Raw genomic sequence first — 16,974 nt, 5'->3', positions numbered from 1 at the left:
AATTTAGAAGAATCATGACTTATCTTTGAGCTGAGGATGGGATCAGCTTCCCTTGAGTCAAAAAAGCTGCAAAGATAGAGGATGGTGATCTGATAGGAAGGAGAAGGAGGAATCAAACTGGGGAGGCAACCAATAGTGCCTACTGCAGCAAAAACAGGATTAACCACTATTAAATTGTAATAGAGTAAGAAAAATTAACTTAGACCCTTAAGTTTCAGGCATCCTCTGTGTCTAAGACCAGGAGTGTCTGTGATGCTGCCAGAGGAGACAGATGGCTCTAGAAGGGAGATCCAGGTGGTCTTATTTCATCAGGCTGATATTTGGATAGGTTCACATTGTCAGGACTTCGACCTCTCCTATCTTTTAATTACCTCTTTCCCTTCTCTTCCACTTTCCTCCAATCCTCATGCATAAGGATTATCTTTTCCTTCATTGAGGACCACTAGATTTTCGTACTATGATTTCAAAAGGCACCCTTCCACAATCTCTGCTAGAATGGAACCACAGAATCGCTTTTAGTTTAGGAGTCTGGGTGAGAATTGTCAGACTCTTTTCCCTGTGTTGCAGTAATCAGATATTATTATAGCTATAAAACACTGGCCTCTTTTGATTTCCTGAGGCCCATTCCCTATTTTTAGCATTCATTGCCAGGCAAATTGTGTGATGCAGATCCCGTCCTTCCCACTATATGCATGCCATTTTGTAACTCAGACTAGAAGACACGGAGTGCTATGAATTTCTCTGTATATTACCTTTGGATGTATAAATACCCATTTTTTTTCTTTTCCTTAGTAAAAGTAAAATTGATCCTAGGTTCATCTCCTTCTAACAAAGATGACAAGAAAGTCATCTCAGTCATCATGGACCTCTCCCCGCTCTGTTCTGTGGAAGTCTTCAACCGTTCATAGCATTCAATTTCAGGGAGCCTGTTGATCTTTATGCTCATTAATAACCATGCTGATGTGTTAATTATCCAAGCAGCAGGGTTTCTTCAAGGCAGATGACTCAGATGCCTTCCTGCCATGCTTAACACAGCCCTGCCTACCAAGATGCATCATATGCCACTCCTCTCTAAGGTTTTCACCTGAAAAGGAGCAAGTTCCACTCGAAGAACCCCAAACTTCTAAGCCTTTAGACAGACAACTCCAAGTTTGTTTTGTTTGATCATCAATACTTTTGTTTGGAATATTCAGATAAATTTCTAGCAATTGTAATTATATAAATGGCATAATATGTAGAGCTTATGTGACAGAACTTTTTACTTTACAAATGAGTTTAGAGATCAATATTTATAAAAATAACTGGGGATCTCAAGGAGATACTTGAGAAACAATGAGTGACAAGGTCAAAGTGGCTGACCTTGGAGGAGGGAGTGCATTCAATCTTGGGCATAATCTGAATTAGACTGTTCACTGCCTCATAATCTCTCCTCAAAGGATTTAGAAACAATATGGACCTATTGCCTAAAGTTAGAAGTGAGGGAACAAACATCCTAAAATAGTCCCTTTTTTTACTTAGTTTATTTCAGTAGTCTAGGAGATAGCCTAAGGGTAATCTCCAGAGTACCTGTTCCGAATTGCAACAGTCCAGAGAATCAGCGAGTCTGAATAAAATTTGAAGTACAGAGTATAAGAGTTTAACAGACCACAGAGACCGTCGAGCTAATTCACTTTATACTTGCTGTCCTGCCCTTGAATAAGAGCTCATGGAAATCAGCTTACATTAACACTTATGAACATTAGAAATAGGGCCCAAGGAGGGATATCCACTGACGATAAGTCCCTGCCACCAGCAGATGGCAGGTGCAGCCCTGGGGGGTTGAGCAGCAGTGGCCAAGTAAAGAAACTCACCCCTCAGAGTGGCAATGCACCTTCTCATTCATTGGGCTGTGCTCTTTTTTTTAACCAGGAAAGATACCATAATACTTGTGTGATTAAAATCTAATTTTGTAAATTATGTGTTCCTAAAATATTGGGCGTTTGGTTGATGTTACTAGGCAGTCATGTCAATTCATCTTAAGGAAAAGGTAATACTTATAATTGAGATTTCACTGAGAAAAAGTGGAAAATACTATTGAAGGATTGCAATATATCATTTATTGACATATTAGAAACATCTAAAAGGTGTCATTACATGGATTTTGATACATCTTTGAGCACAACATCAGCTTGAGACTAGGAAGGAACACTGTGGAGAATCAGTTCAAGCAGCACATGATACATCTGAGGCACCAACACACAAAAAGGAGGAAGGTCAGACACAACCTACATTTGCAAGGTACCATTTACTTGATGAAGTTCTAAAAGAGTTGACAATGGGCTTTTTAAAAAGAAAAAAAAAGCTTTGGAATGTCTAGAAATTAAACCAAAGGTCCAGACTTTAAACTTTAGTCTCACATTCTGTAATATATTTTGATAAACAATCCAGAAATGCTTAAGCAGTTGAATTACTGAAACTATAGTTTGCAGCTAACTTATAAGTGACTCCAGCATTTCAAAAAGACAAGCTAACCTCTGATCTAGAAAGCATGTTTGGATCTAAAATATACTTTTAAAAAGCATTCTTGTTAGGTTCATTGACATGGACAAAATTGCGTATTTATGCATAATCTATGAGAAAGTATTTTGGTTGTTGTACTGGTATAGAACAGTCTAATTCGGCAAACTCATCGTCAAGTAGTGATGAGATAAGATACTATCCTGATGACTGTCTATTGAAAGGCTGATGCAAAGGTCATGACTGACTGATGCAGGCAATGAGTGTCATGAGAGTACCTGATATTACACGTTTGTGCAATGGACTGGCTATCCTGAATGAGCAACTCATCATGTTTGGTGTGTCACCTAAGCTAATTACTATAAATAGACCACATTCACTACTTAGGAAATATTGGGTTTCCAAATCTTAGCTGAAGGTTTAGAAAAAAAATGCTCCTATGCAGTGTCTTGCTATACTCACAACTGGATACTACCAGCAGAGATCAGTTTTAACTGACACTAACAACAGCTGGAAAAGTATGTAAAATGTGTTCTCTCTCTCTCTTTGTGTGTGTGCGTGTGTTTATTTGCATTTAATGAGCTGCTGAGGATGATGGTTGTCTGTATGATTCTCTCTTTAATGCTTTGGAAAGTTGTTTCTTTGCCTGGAATCGCTTCTACTCGGTAAGAACTATAAATGATTAAATGGTTCTGAAAAGAACAGGGTTGTCCACACTAAACCAAGTTCATGAGCTATAGATTTTTGCTAGTTTATGTTCTTTCCTTATTTTCATCCCTTCCTACAAAGTATGAGACCATTAGCACTCATGTTGGAGTGTGTTTGCCAAGAATCCTGAAGGCCCAACACTAGTATTGATTAGTCATCTTACTAAAGCACAATTTGAATTATCTTAAGTTAACAGGAGGGCCTAGCTGGCCAGTCAGCACTCATATTTCCATACAGCTTTGTTGTTCTTGACATATACAGTAGGTCTAGCAGTAGAGATCAACCAAGGTGATGCACCCAGGAGACATCTGGCCATGTCTAGAGACATTTTTGGTTGTCACAACTGGGGAGAGGGTGTTACTGCCATCTAGTGAGTGGAGGCCAGAGATGCCACTAAACATCCTACAACACACGGGACAGACAGCCCTCCAAACAACTCCAAGTCTTTTTGTTTAACCATCATTAACACTTTTGTTTGGAATATTCAGATAAATTTCTAGCAAAGGTAGTTATAGAAAAATTGTATAATATGTAGAGCTTATGTGGCAGAATTTTTTACTTTACACATGAGTTTAGAGATCGGTACTTATAAAAATAACTGGGAATCTCATGGAGATACTTGAACTTTTCCAGAGAAACTTTATTCCATTTTGTGTAGCATATGTATTATTTGAGATATTGCTTCAGCAGTCTCAAGAAAGACATTAAAATTAGCTACTTCTTATCCAGTGACTTCTACCTGTGCCAGGCACAATGGCAGGCACTTTCATACATTGTGTCATTTAATTCTTACCACAACCTTGGAAGGTGCAGCACTACTAATCCTATTTTACAGATGAGGGAACAGAGACTAAGAGAAGTTAAGCTGCCTGCTCAAGGTCGTGCAGCTGGTAAATGATAAGACTGGTATGCAAACCCAAACATGTCAGACCCAAAGCCCTCTTTCCTCTACATGATGCTATCCTCAGGAACTATTGAACTTTTCAACCATAAAGCAAATAGATCTCAGCAGCACGAGAGGAAATATAAATGGAAATAACCAAAAATATATTCATCTAAGATGTGGCTACATCATACCAAATGTGCTAAGTCTCTGCTTTCCTTCTTGGATTTGCTCAAAGCAGCCTAAAAGGGTTGTGCAGGTTATTTCTACAAATCTCTTCTCGCCTAGATAGTTCAGGAAGAGAAAAAAACAGATTTTTCTTCAATTATCTAGATAACTGAAGGGGAAATGACAGTTTGCATCCCCTAAAATTTTTAGGCTGCAAAATGAATGGTCCTCACTGCTTCTCACCTGAGAACCACCCACTTTACCATTTAATCTATGCACGTCCCGTCCTCAGTCGTCATTCTGGTTTGGGTAGAGCTCATCGACTTTTAAGAATAATCTGGAAATGCTTCTGATATTTCTAATCTATAATTGTATCACATTCAACTCCAGGTTAGTTAACCTTGACTGTTTTCACAAGATTTCAACACAAGAGCCAGTGTCAGGGGAGGGGTCTGGGGAAAGTTTCATTTCTGGAGCAAGATTTATCTCTAAGGCATCAGCTACTATGACATATCATAATTCAGGGGCCACATAGATGGGATATTTGGGTACTCAGAGCACATACAAATTAGTATGTGAACAAAATATATTACTGGATTACTGAACGAGTTCAACCACACCATGATTTACAGTGCCCTGACAGAGTCAGAGCCAGGACCCACAGGCCAGAGCCTCTTCCATGGGGGAATTCTGCTTCTACTCCATCAGATAGAGCCCAGACACCAGATTTAGTCACTGAGGGGTTGGTTTGGGGCTTTTGTACATTCTAACAAATGTTAAAGCCTCATTTTCTATGTAGGCACTTTATAGATTTATTACAAATGACATACTCCAAATACTACCTCCTGATTTAAATTCTTGTTTTCTGTTTGTCTGATAGAAAACTACTGAGGTCCTCAGCTTACATCATTGTACTTGCTGTGTTACCTTCAAATTCCAAAGACTTTCTTCCTTTGCAGAATTTTTAAAAATTTATCTTCAAAACCCAATTATCCTCAGCTCTTTTCAAGTAGGCCTATAAAAACCCAGGGATTATTCTCAGAAGTGAAGCAGCATCCTGCTTTTGTATCTTCTGAAGTGGCCACAGTTCAACATTAAGGAATGATCAGGAAGCAGTCTCATCCATAGTCCCTTCCATAAACTATATTGACTATTTTAAGCCTTTCTAAAGCTTCTAGGTCATGATTTCTTCAAAATCAGACAGCTGTTTCATTTGTTCAATTTGCATAGAATGCCTTCTGAGGAGCTTCTTTTTACTTCTTAAGTCAACTCTCTTTGGTGAACTTGGAGCAACAGGAACCATAGATTTTAAGCCACTAGCAAGAGGGGAAGAAGGTTTGCTGCTAGATCTAATATCCGGAATAGGCGGGTTCAGATTCACATTTAAAGGCGGCAGGAAGCCAGGCCTAGTGTGAGAAATGCGATCAAGGAGCAGAGTTCCGGAACCTCGTCGTTCTAGAAGATGTGGCGGCCTGCGGCGTGCTGAGCTGGGGGATGTGCTAGGTACAGTGTCCAGGGACTCCGGAGAGCCATGGAAAAGAGACAAGTGAGAGCTGTTGAGCTTCTTTCTATCTAAAGGTCCTTTGCCGGATTCAAGGGAAATGGAGTTGGGAGGGTCAGGCCCTGGCTGTATATCTAAGTCATAGAGGTCATTTTCCAGCCATTTGAGGGATGCTGGCTCTTTGAGAGCAGAGGGTCCTGATGGACCCATACCACATTTCTCTTGGTCAACAGGGAGAGTTCCTCTCCTGGCCAGACGTGGGTGGGGAGCCTGACCTTTTTCATAGGCTGCTTTCCAGGATGCCGGTGCTGAAGAGACTGGAATCTTCAGAACCTGCTCTGTGACTGTGTGAAAGAGGGTGGGGTCTTTGCTATCGATACTGTTGGTTCTGGAGAGTGGCCCCCTTTTAGGGAAGGATATATCACTGATGCTCTTGATGACCTCACTGTCTGTGCTGGCACCACGGGTCTCGTCCTGACGCATTGAGGCTGCCAGCACCGAGGGTGCGATCAGGCCCCAAGGTTCAGACTGGAGCCTCTTCAGCTGGGGCAAACGGGCCCTTTTGAGATTACTGACTTTCCTGGTGGGTGACCCAGGCTCATTAACAGCCTTGGAGGTGTTACAACTGCTTGGATGCCCTGCTTGGAGGCTGAAGAAGTCATCTTCCTTCTCAGTGAGTGGAGAGTCCAGGCCTGGAGCCTTCAGCTCTATGTCAGAGGGAGATGCACACAGTGGAGGTGAATGCCTGTCTTCTACTTTGGGTGAAGGAGGGACATTAAGATACTGTTTGGTGGTTTTGGTGCCTGAAGACGATTTATCTGTTGTTATAATAATCACCTCCTTCCCTTTGGCTTTGCAGGCATCAAGGAGATGTTTCAATGCATCCTTGTCATCTGCATTTATTGCATAAACCAGAGCCGAAGCCCCAGTGCGATCTTCAAGGCTGGGGTCTGCTCCATTCTCCAGTAATAAGGAGACCACTTCTCCCCCAGCTCTTCTGATACAGGCGTGGATGAGGGCAGTCTTGCCAGACTTATCTTGGATATTGGGGTCTGCCCTGTTGTCCAGCAGGTACTTCACCATCTTGGACTTGCTGATGCTTTGCTGGTCCACATGCTTGGTGATGCACGCCACCATGAGAGCTGTTTCGCCCTTGTCATTGCTTTCATTGATATAAGCTCCCCCTTCCAAGAGCAGCCTGGTCAACCTGAGCCTCCCCAGCCACACAGCCTTTAACAAAGAATTTCCGTCAGTCCTTAATTCAGTGTCATCATCCATCATATTGGCTACAGTTTAGAGTACCTGAGCCACAGTAGCAATCAAACCTAGCAAAGGAAGAAGAGGGAACAAATGTTATATATTTTATAGCAGATCTGTGCAGCATGGTTATTACAGGGTCTGGGTACAGTCATATCCCAACCTGATCCCAACTTACATTGACTTGGCCAACTTATCTAACATTGCTGAGTTTGTTTCTGCATCTGTAATAGTGTGTCGTGGGGCAGGGGGGTGATAGTAGTAACCTACCTCATAAGGTCATTGTAAAGACTGCATAAGAGAGTGTGTATAAAACATCCATATGAAAAGCAGTTAACATAAAGCCTAGCATAAATATTTGTTTAAATGCAAGATGTTATTGTGTTGAATGCACAGCATTTATCACAAATGTAGAACTCTACATTCCTTAGAAAAAGGTTTGCAATTATTTTCTTCACTGCTGTATCCTCAGCATTTAGCAGTGATTCACATATAGTGAATAGGTTGCCTCATAAATAATTGTTTAATGTGCTGTTATTGGTGTGCATCAAAAAGACTATTAGGAAACACACCAAAATGTTAATCCTTATTCTGGGCAGTGGGATTATGAGTGGTTTCATATTCTTCATTTTGCACTTTTCCCAAAGTAAATAGGTATGATTATTGTAATGGGGGTTGATGAGGGAGGGACAGTGAAAACAATTGTAAAACAAAATCAATCTAGTTATCCCTTTCAAGGTTGTAGTCCTCACTTTTCCAGCAGATGTCAGAATTCGTATTCTCCTTATTCAGAATAATGCCATGCTATTCCCTTCCCTCTGGTTGAACGGATATGAGGCAGAGAATGGAGAAGGGGATTGCATTTTTGTTCACAAATGTTAGGAAAATAAAGCTCAGACCAAAGCTTGCTCAGCTGAGGTTTGTCAAACCTGAGTTTTCTGTTTTGATTCTTTTGTCAGTTCCCTAATTCCTGGACTCAAAATCTTCAGTGTATGTGTTGCTTGAGGGGCCCTTCACAAATAAGAAGAGATGGGTGTCCCAGTCTTGATGCCCTGCCAGCCCACAGGTACCACACAGGCCATGTCTCTGCCAGCACGGTACCTTCACATAGGCTTTTTGTGCCTCCAGGCTTCTAATGAGCAGATGGCTCATGTGGCCTACCTGCCACAATGCCTGAGTTTCCTCCTCATCTGATTCACATCATTCTTTCTCTTACGCTATTCACCTGAGCAGTTATTTATTTATTTATTTATGTTACTCTATTAAGTTCGAAGACAAAAGCTTTTCTTGGTTGAAGTTGAGAGATGGATATATATATCCCTTTGAAAAAATTAATACATGAATAGATACTTGCTATTTAAAACAAAAACCAAACTACATGTAAGCATATAAAGAGGAAGAGGTCTCTTTTATTCATCCCCCACACCTCCTTGAAAACACTCTCCTCTTTAGAAGTAACCATGGTTAAGAGTCTAGTGTATATCTTTCTGCTTCTTCAAATGCATTGTTCTGATAACTACATGAGTCTGATGTCGTTGTGTTTATGTGTTCTGCTAGATTTCCTGCAAAACTACCACCATTCGAGGGCACTGTGTGGTTATTAAATACATTGACAACAAGTCTCCGTTTCTGTCTCTCCATCTCCTTCCTCTTTTCTCCTTCATTCTCCTACTGATCTCTCTCTCTCTCTCTGTGTGTGTGTGTGTGTGTGTGTGTGTGTGTGTGTGTGTGTTGTGTGTGTGTGTGTGATGGTCTCTCTCTCTTCTCTGTCAATTTTAATTATTTTTATTCCTCTGTGGTCCTACACACCATTGTTGTGTTAAAGCCTTATGCATCAATAAGCTTTTCCGTCTCTGAACTCTGGAGATTTGAGGCAGAATTTCCAAAGACTAGATAAATGAGTGGAATGTCCGAGAAAGCATGCTTCTTTCCATTTCATCGAAGGGGTCCTTCTTCTCCTGGCCTCAGCCTACCTCTCTAGAATCATTCCCTGCCACTCCAGTCTTCTTCACATTCTATCTTCAAATCTCATTTCTCAAATACACCATTCTTCATGTGTTTTTCCTCTTGGCACTGTTCATGTTTCTAACTATAAGGCCTCCTTGCTCTTCTTTAATTATTCATCATCCCCCAAACTTCAGTTCAATGTTACTTCCTTTGTACTCAAGAGGAAATTCACTCAAGATCAAAGAGGGAGGGTTGAGTGAAATTACAGTGACTCATCATCAGACTATAAAAAGAACTCCTACAAATCACTTCCTCCAAAAGAGGATACACAAATGACCAATAAGCACATAAAAAGATACCCGGCCTCATTAGTACTCAAGGAAAATCAAATTAAAGCAAAACAAAATACCATTTTAGAATGGCTAAAATTAGACAGACTGACAATACCAAGAGGGGTGCAGACAGGAAGCAACAGGAACCTGTTGGTAGTATAAATAAATTGAACTAGACTGAACCAAAGCCCACACTCTGACACAGTAATTCCATGCCTACTTTGCAACTTTCTTCGAGTATCAGTTTCGTTTATCACCTGCGTCAGACCCCTCCACGGAGCCCTGCACCCCTCAAGCTGGAAATACTGTCTTTGCTCCCTTCTCAGCTATGTGATAATTAGAAAGTAGGATAAAGGAAAAGATGGAGGAAAGGAGAAAAAGGAGAAGGAAAAGAAGGTGGGAAGGAGGGTGGATGGATAATCGGGTTACCTTTTATGTTGTGTGCAGTGCAAATCACATACCTCTAGTCTAGCTCAAAGTCAAGAGAGGGAGGAAGAGAGGCAGGAAAGGAGGCAAAGAAGAAAGAAATGGAGGAAAGATGGCGTATGTAGGAGAATCCTTCTCTCCCTTCAGTTGGAATCAGCAGCCTCCTCCTCCCCTATGCTCAGGTCTTGTCCCTATTTTAACTCTTCTCCTTCAGCACCTAAGGAGGCAGCAGGTTGCAGATAAGGCATCCAGGTTCTTTTCTGTTGTCTGGAATATTTATATGTAGCCCACCAATAGGCATAACATTCTGTGTGGTCAGTTCTTTTGCAAGTTGTCTATAGCCATTTTTTCACTGTGGGCCTCCCATCTGAAATTCCTTAAATGACGAAATGCAAGAGCTTTGTCTGAGGACAGAATCAGGTGCTTACCTCACTCTTGTAGCCCAGATAAAATGTGCCAGGCTAACGTTAACCATTAGCATGCTGCAATAATCGTACACTTTTCGTTTTAAGAATACGGGGCTTGGCCAGGCGCAGTGGCTCACACCTGTAATCCCAGCACATTGGGAGGCTGAGGCGAGTGGATCATCTGAGGTCAGGAGTTCAAGACCAGCTGGTCAACGTGGTGAAACCCCATCTCTACTAAAAATACAAAGATTAGCCAGGTGTGGTGGCACACGCTTGTAATCCCAGCTACTCGGAAGACTGAGGCAGGAGAATCACTTGAACCCAGGAGGCAGAGGTTGCAGTTAGCCGAGATCATGCCATTGCACTCCAGCCTGGGCAACAAGAGTGAAACTCCATCTCAAAAAGAAAAAAAAAAAGAATACTGGGCCTAAAAGACTGCTGTTTACATGGCCACCGTTGACAATAGCCTTATAAATTATGGCCGACTAAATTCATGCATCATCCCAGATATGCATAGCCATGCCTACTTTCCCCGTCTCTGGGTGTTACACACTCACCTTGCTTTCTTGCCTGAGTGGTCTCAGCAAAGTTCAAACCTTTCCCACACTCTTAGTGTCAGGTCCCTGCTGCTGTTGTCTGCTACAAATGGTGAACCCCCACACCTGGTTTCTGCTGACCATAAGAAACTGACCCTGGCCTGACTTTCTCCAGGTTACTCAACCAAGAAGTATGAGGGAGTTAACCCTTTGTAGAACAGATGTTGACCAACAGAAAATAGAGGATGGGAAAGAGATGTTACATAAATGCTTCTCCCTCTCCTCACCCAATTGCCTGTTCCAAGATGCAATAGATTATACAATTTCCATATGACAGAATAATCAGCGCATTTGCCATGAAGCTGTGGCTAGCTCAATAACTTATCCCCTTATATTTGCTCTTCCTCCTCCCTTGCGTCACTTTTCATTTTCCTTCATTCCTACTCCCCAGGGTTTATAGCCCAATAAACTGTTAATATGTATGTTTTTGCTCCAGACTGATGATAACTGCCTCCCATGAACCATGAAATGCCCTTTCAGGAAGGTTTTTCTACCATTTCACAGATGAGGAAACTGAAGCCAAGAGTGAAGAAGTGGCTTTCCCATGGTCATTTAGGGATCAATGAGTGACTCTGACTCTCACAAGCTACAGTGACTCTTTCTTTCTGATATTGTTCCTGCCTTCCCCCGCACACAGAGTGAGGCTGATGGTTTATATTATTTGACCTGCCGCACGTGCAGGGCTGACTCAACCTTGGGTGGATTTTGAAATTGAGGCTGAGAAACACCAGTTTTGCTGGGCTGTTTGTAGAGACCTCTGGATGTAAGAGCTGCATTTATGGGTTAGCCACAAGTGCAGAGAAGCAGAAAAGGTGACGTGCAGAGGAAGAAGAATGAAGTAAACACACTGAGAAGCTGAGATGAGAGGCAGGAGAGAGTACTTTTCCTCTCTCCTCTGAAGTTTCAACTGTCTTTGGAGTCCATGAACAACTTAGAAGCCTTCCAATAAGTCAGCATGTTTTTGTTTATGGTGGCTTGAATTAACTTCTGTTACTTATAAGCAAGTAAACCTTGACTAAACACTGGCGTTACTTGCTCATTCATTCATGATCATATATTAACTATCTACTTGCTCACTCATTTATGATCAAACATATATTAATTATCTACTCCAGGATAGGTGTTAAGGATAAAGAGATGTATAAAATTCAGGAATGGCTGCTAAGTATTTACAATTTAGAAAGAAGGTGGGTGTATATTTTAATGATAGTAATAAACATTTATGGTATGCTTGCCATGTGCCAAGCAATGTGCTGAACACTTTGTATGCATTGTGTCATTTAATCTTTATAGTAATACTATGAGGTGGGTACTATTATTATCCCCATTTTATCAAAAATGAAACTGAGTCTCAGGAAGGTAAAGTCACTTACCTCAAATCACCCAGGCAATATGCTGTGGAGCTGGAATTCAGATCCAGGCAGTCTAACCCCAAAGTCCACATTCTTAGCCTCTACATGACATAACTGTAGTGCAAAGTAATTAGTAAGTCCCAGAATGGAAGACAAATATAAAACAAGGAGACATGAGTGCCAGGAGGGACTCGGGGTGCAGATTAGGAAAGGGCCCACAAAGAGAATAAAATTGAGCCAGTACTTGAAAAACATGAGTGGAAACTTGTTGAACCAAAAGGAGGAAGTCATTACACTTAGGAGTAAGTGCAAGTTCAAAGGCAAAAGGTAGCAGAACATGGACACTTCAAGAACTTGCTGGTTAGTGCATGGTGGTGGTGGGAAGTGCACTGACGGAGCAAGCAAATAAGGGGAGGTCTACAGAGATCAGATTCAAAGTTCCTTATAGCCTTGTCCTGAAGTTTGATGTTTGCTATGTGGACATAGGGACCAGTAATGAATTTTAAGGAAGAGAATGACATGATCATTGGCCACAGTGTGGGAGATGGATTGGGAGGCTTGGGGGTCACCTAGGAGACCCTGAGAGATGAAGAGGATCAGAAACAGCACAGCAGGGAGATAGAGAAAGACTCAAGCTGGAGAGATGTTTGAAAGTTAGAACTTTCGTCCACTCGATGAAAGTGTCAACCAAAATCTAATTTACCTTAATTTGAAAATTTATCTCCTATTGTGCATCACAGTGAATAAATATTACGAACACCTAATACTGGAAATATTAGATGATTTACAGGATCTCTAAGCTTGTTGGAGGGAAAAGAAACAATCTGGATTGAAAAAAGCTGATGCATTCCTAGAATGTTGAAATCCCATCCACTTTGGCTGCTCTGGCCAGAATATTTTTGTCTTAAAAAATTAGCAACCATAAAGTGGGTTTTTTTCATGTGTTTCGTAAGACGAGTAAACTGAGAAGTGAGCAAAGTTTGCCTGGTTCCTCTCTTGCTGTACTCCCTGTCTCTACCCGCCAACCCCCCACCCCCACTCCCCCCACCACATCACTTTCACCTCTCTGGTCTGTTTTCTGTTGGACTCATTTCCACTATAATGGTGGCCGCTATATTTTCCAATGGCACAGGGGCTGGAGAGGAAATACTGAAGATTAAAATATCGCCAGTGTCAAAAAATTAAAATGATGCCTTCTTTCATGGAGGCAATAAGTAGATGCAAGTGTTTGCTATCTTTGTCCTGAAGTCCTTTGATTATTTTATTGTTCCCAAAAGTAAAGATGTCTCATATTTTTTAAGCTGAGAGGAGCCATCTTGTTCAATATTCCCTGTTTAGAAACAGGAAACTTAAATACAGGGATTGAAACTTTTCTCTCTCTGAATCCAGGGTCTTTCACTCCCATGCCTTCTCAGATCCTTGGCCTGAGTAGTTTAGACCAAGATTACATATTAAAGGTCTGACAGCCAATGTAGCCCACAGTCATGTCTTGTTTGGCTGGCACTGTGTTTTAAATTTTCTTTGAATGTTTTAAGATGGATTATTCACTGTTCAGTTTGAAAAGGCCCTGTCATTCTCCGTAGTCTTACAATTGGCCCGATTCATACATTCAGGTTACTTAACTGGCCTGTGTAGGGATGCGGGTTTGTGTATGAAAGTAAAATACATAATATATAAAATCATGATGCTAGGATTTTGTCCTTCCTGTGACTTCCTAGCTGCTTATCTATTCAGAGTTGTTAGAAGGCCTAAATAAGCTAATGGATGTAAACCTTTATATAAACTTTAAAGTATGGTGTGCTCATGTGAACCATTATAAATTATGTAACTAACCTTAATTACCTGAGTGCAGATACAATGTCATACACTTTATTTCCCCTTCTTCGAGTCACACTGACATTGGATTTCCACTTAAACATCTCTTGTTTGGCACAGTGAAGATCTCACAGAGGGCAAGGGATGGAATTATACAAAAGAGAAGAGTCTACAGACTTTTGCAAACATCTTCACAGTTCCTAGACCTCCAAGAAAAGGCTTGGATATACACTTTCTAGTACTTAGAGACCAGAGCAAGTTTCTAGGACTTTATAATATATATACTTTGTATTCATTTTATCTGTGACTATAGCCTTAATCTTGTTTCACCTGTATTTTCTCGACACTTCGAAGATGTGCAAATCTGACATCTTGTGGAGCCTTATAAATTGCTTTAAATTCTTCGTGGAACAAAATAGAATATAATCAATAAACATTTATGAGATTGATCCATATGAAACTGCTGTTTCAAAATGGTTTTAAAAACCATTAATGTCACATATTTATATACTTGTCTAAATACACTTTAGTGCTGTAACTGCCCCATAATCCAAGCTCCTGAGGATGTGCCAGTCCATGTGGGAGGATTATAAACTAGAGAGGTGGGAGATCTGGATTCTAATCCCAGCTCTGCTACTAAGTACCTGAGTAATTTCAGGAAGCATCATTTTGCCAAACGAGTAGAATAACCCCAGTCCTGCCTACTTAACGAGATTGTTAAAAGGATCAGATGATAGGCAATATGTCCACACTCTCTATAAAGTCCTGCTAAAAAAATCTAAGAGGCTATTACACACTGAACTAAGTTCACCCAGAATTCCTCCCACTGAGCCCCGCTCTGTGCCTAGCCCCTTTGGAGTGTGCTGAGGGAAGTGTTCACCACCAATTCTCCTTCTCTTCTAATTACCTGCTCCCTCCTTTCAGCCCCTAACACCCAACCACAGTTCCCAGTTTGCCAGTCTTTCCACACATATGATCTCCTTGGCCACCCTCCCCTGACACTTCTGCAAGGAAAGCATTACCAAGTATTTACAGATAGTTAAAATCTGAAGTTCAGACACATTTAGTAATTTTGTCTAAGGGCACACGTTTGTAAGTGCTACAGCTTTGATTTAAACTCTGTTCCTCTGATCCCAAGTTCAGCGCTATTTCACGCAGGGAATACCACTCAAGCACATCTTCCCACCACTGCAATCTGGCAGCATTTAAGAGCGCAGCCATACAATTTGCTAGTTCCATAAACCTGGACAAGTTACTCGGCCTCTCTTGCTTCAGTTTTCTCATCTGTAAAATGGGGATAATCATAGGACACAAATTTGTGGTGCACTGGCTTAGCACGGGGCCTTGGCACATGGTAAGCGCTTAATAAATGCTAGATTTTTAAAGAAGTTTGGGTACACCTTCCGAAACCCGGGGAGGCCACACCGTTTAGCTGTAGTTTTCGCGGAAGCTTGGGAGGTATCTTTACACTCCGCCTCTTCCTTCTGCAGTCACGGGAAGCAGTTAGAAGCAGATCAGAAATCGAACACGTTTGCTTTTGCGATTCGAGAGCCCTTGCTGGCGCGGAGCTAGGGGCGGCGTTACGTAGCTGCCCTGAACTGAGAGCAGCGGTGGCCGGGGGCTAGGGAGCCAGGCTGTTCCAAGCTCACTGTGCGCCTCGGGCGGCGGTGCGCGGGCTCTGTCCGAGGTGCTGAACTCCGGGGCTCCGGCCGCGCCGGCAGAGTGTGCCAGCGTCCATTATTGCCAGTGTCTGTGGGCATCTTCCAGAAGGCCGAGCATGGGGGTCAGGTGAAACCAGGGCGGTAAGTGCTTCTCCCATCATTTTTCAGAAATGCTTAGGTGCCTACTTTTTACAATTTCGTGCACATTTTCAGGATCATAACCTCTCACCGCCAGTTCCTCACAGGTTTCTGCAAAAATTGACGACCCCTTCAGTCCCTGCAAAAATCCAGACACCTATCACCCAGCCCCGCTCCGCAACCATTTCCTACAAGAATCCAGGCCCCTACGCATCTCATCCCCACGCGTCAATGCAAAAATAAAAAATGTTAAATCCGCCTTCCATTCCCGTCTCCCACAATTTCCTGTGATAAAAGCAAGCTCTCTCCTACCAGTTCCCCACTCCTGCCTGTGGCTAAACAGCATGCACTGACTTCTCGGGAGCTCGAGGTCCCCACCCGGGTGACCAATGCAGACCCCTGGGGGTGCGCTTACCTGGTAGGGACAATCACCGAGCGAGGCCACCTGGGTCCAGGCTATGGGTAGTGTCATTATTATTCCCAAAGCAAAATCAGGGGGCGTCCAGCACCCCTACCTGCAGCTGCGGGTTGGCTGCCAGAGGGCACTGCCAGACTGAACCAGCGCCGGGAGCTGGGGCTACCCCGGGCCCCGCGGGTCCTGTTGAGTCACTTGCCCAGAACTTCTTCAAGGTTCGTGAATAAAACCTCTGCGTCAGTTCCTTCAAATCGGTCCACCGCTCCTCCAAGTTGCGGTGGGAACAGGGGAGTTTTGGGTTTGGGTTGGTTTGGTTTTAAGAAAAAGAAAGAAGCATGAAAGCAGGATAGGAATCGCCCCCGGTTCCGCGCTGCGGGTGTGCAGGTCTCTGCGCAGCCCCAGCCCTCCGGCTGGGTCTTCGGCCGGCTGTGCTGGCTGACGACGCGCTGCTGCCCGCTGGCGCCGAGAGCAGCTCTCCAGCCGCGACGGGCGAGGGTTGTGTGGGTGTGCGAGCTGCGAGGAAGGAGGAAGGAGGGGGCCGCGGGGGTGGGGAAGTGCCTACCTGCAGCCTCGGCAGAGGCGCCTGCCGCCCCATCCCCTCGACCCTAGCTCTTGGGGCTCCGACTCGCTCAGCAACTTAGCAGGGGGCTCCTAGACTCCCCAAGGGTGAGCGCGGAGCAGGCGCGGCCACTCCTGGGGTCCGGGAAGTAAGGGGACGCTCCCAAAGTCTGACGTTGCAGGTCTCAGACCCTGGCAGGAATTTGAACTCGTGTCCTCTTTGTTCTTTCTGAGGCCCTGCCCTCCTCGGCTTTCCTTCACACACGCCCTGGAATCTCAGGCTGTCTGTCCAAGGTGTAGGAAAGAGAGGGAGA

At 43.0% G+C, this 16,974-nt stretch overlaps 1 protein-coding gene across 1 annotated transcript; it reads right to left on the bottom strand.

Annotated features, from left to right (window-relative positions):
• Positions 1-2,077: 2,077 nt before the first annotated feature.
• ANKRD34C (ankyrin repeat domain 34C) lies at positions 2,078-16,604 on the bottom strand. Its single transcript, XM_003275397.2, has 2 exons — positions 16,103-16,604; positions 2,078-7,081 (listed from the first exon to the last, which is right to left on the bottom strand). The coding sequence occupies exon 2, from the start codon at positions 7,035-7,037 to the stop codon at positions 5,430-5,432; it is 1,608 nt and encodes a 535-aa protein (XP_003275445.2). The 5' UTR covers positions 7,038-7,081; positions 16,103-16,604; the 3' UTR covers positions 2,078-5,429.
• Positions 16,605-16,974: the final 370 nt, after the last annotated feature.

Source organism: Nomascus leucogenys, chromosome 6 (assembly GCF_006542625.1).
Source record: "Nomascus leucogenys isolate Asia chromosome 6, Asia_NLE_v1, whole genome shotgun sequence".
Lineage (NCBI taxonomy): Eukaryota > Metazoa > Chordata > Mammalia > Primates > Hylobatidae > Nomascus > Nomascus leucogenys.
The sequence above is the reverse complement of the archived record's forward strand: the minus strand, read 5'-3'. Positions and strand labels throughout refer to the sequence as shown.

Excerpts from the sequence above, each read along its gene's own strand:
- ANKRD34C (XM_003275397.2), bottom strand. The coding sequence starts at position 7,037 with ATGATGGATGATGACACTGAATTAAGGACTGACGGAAATTCTTTGTTA.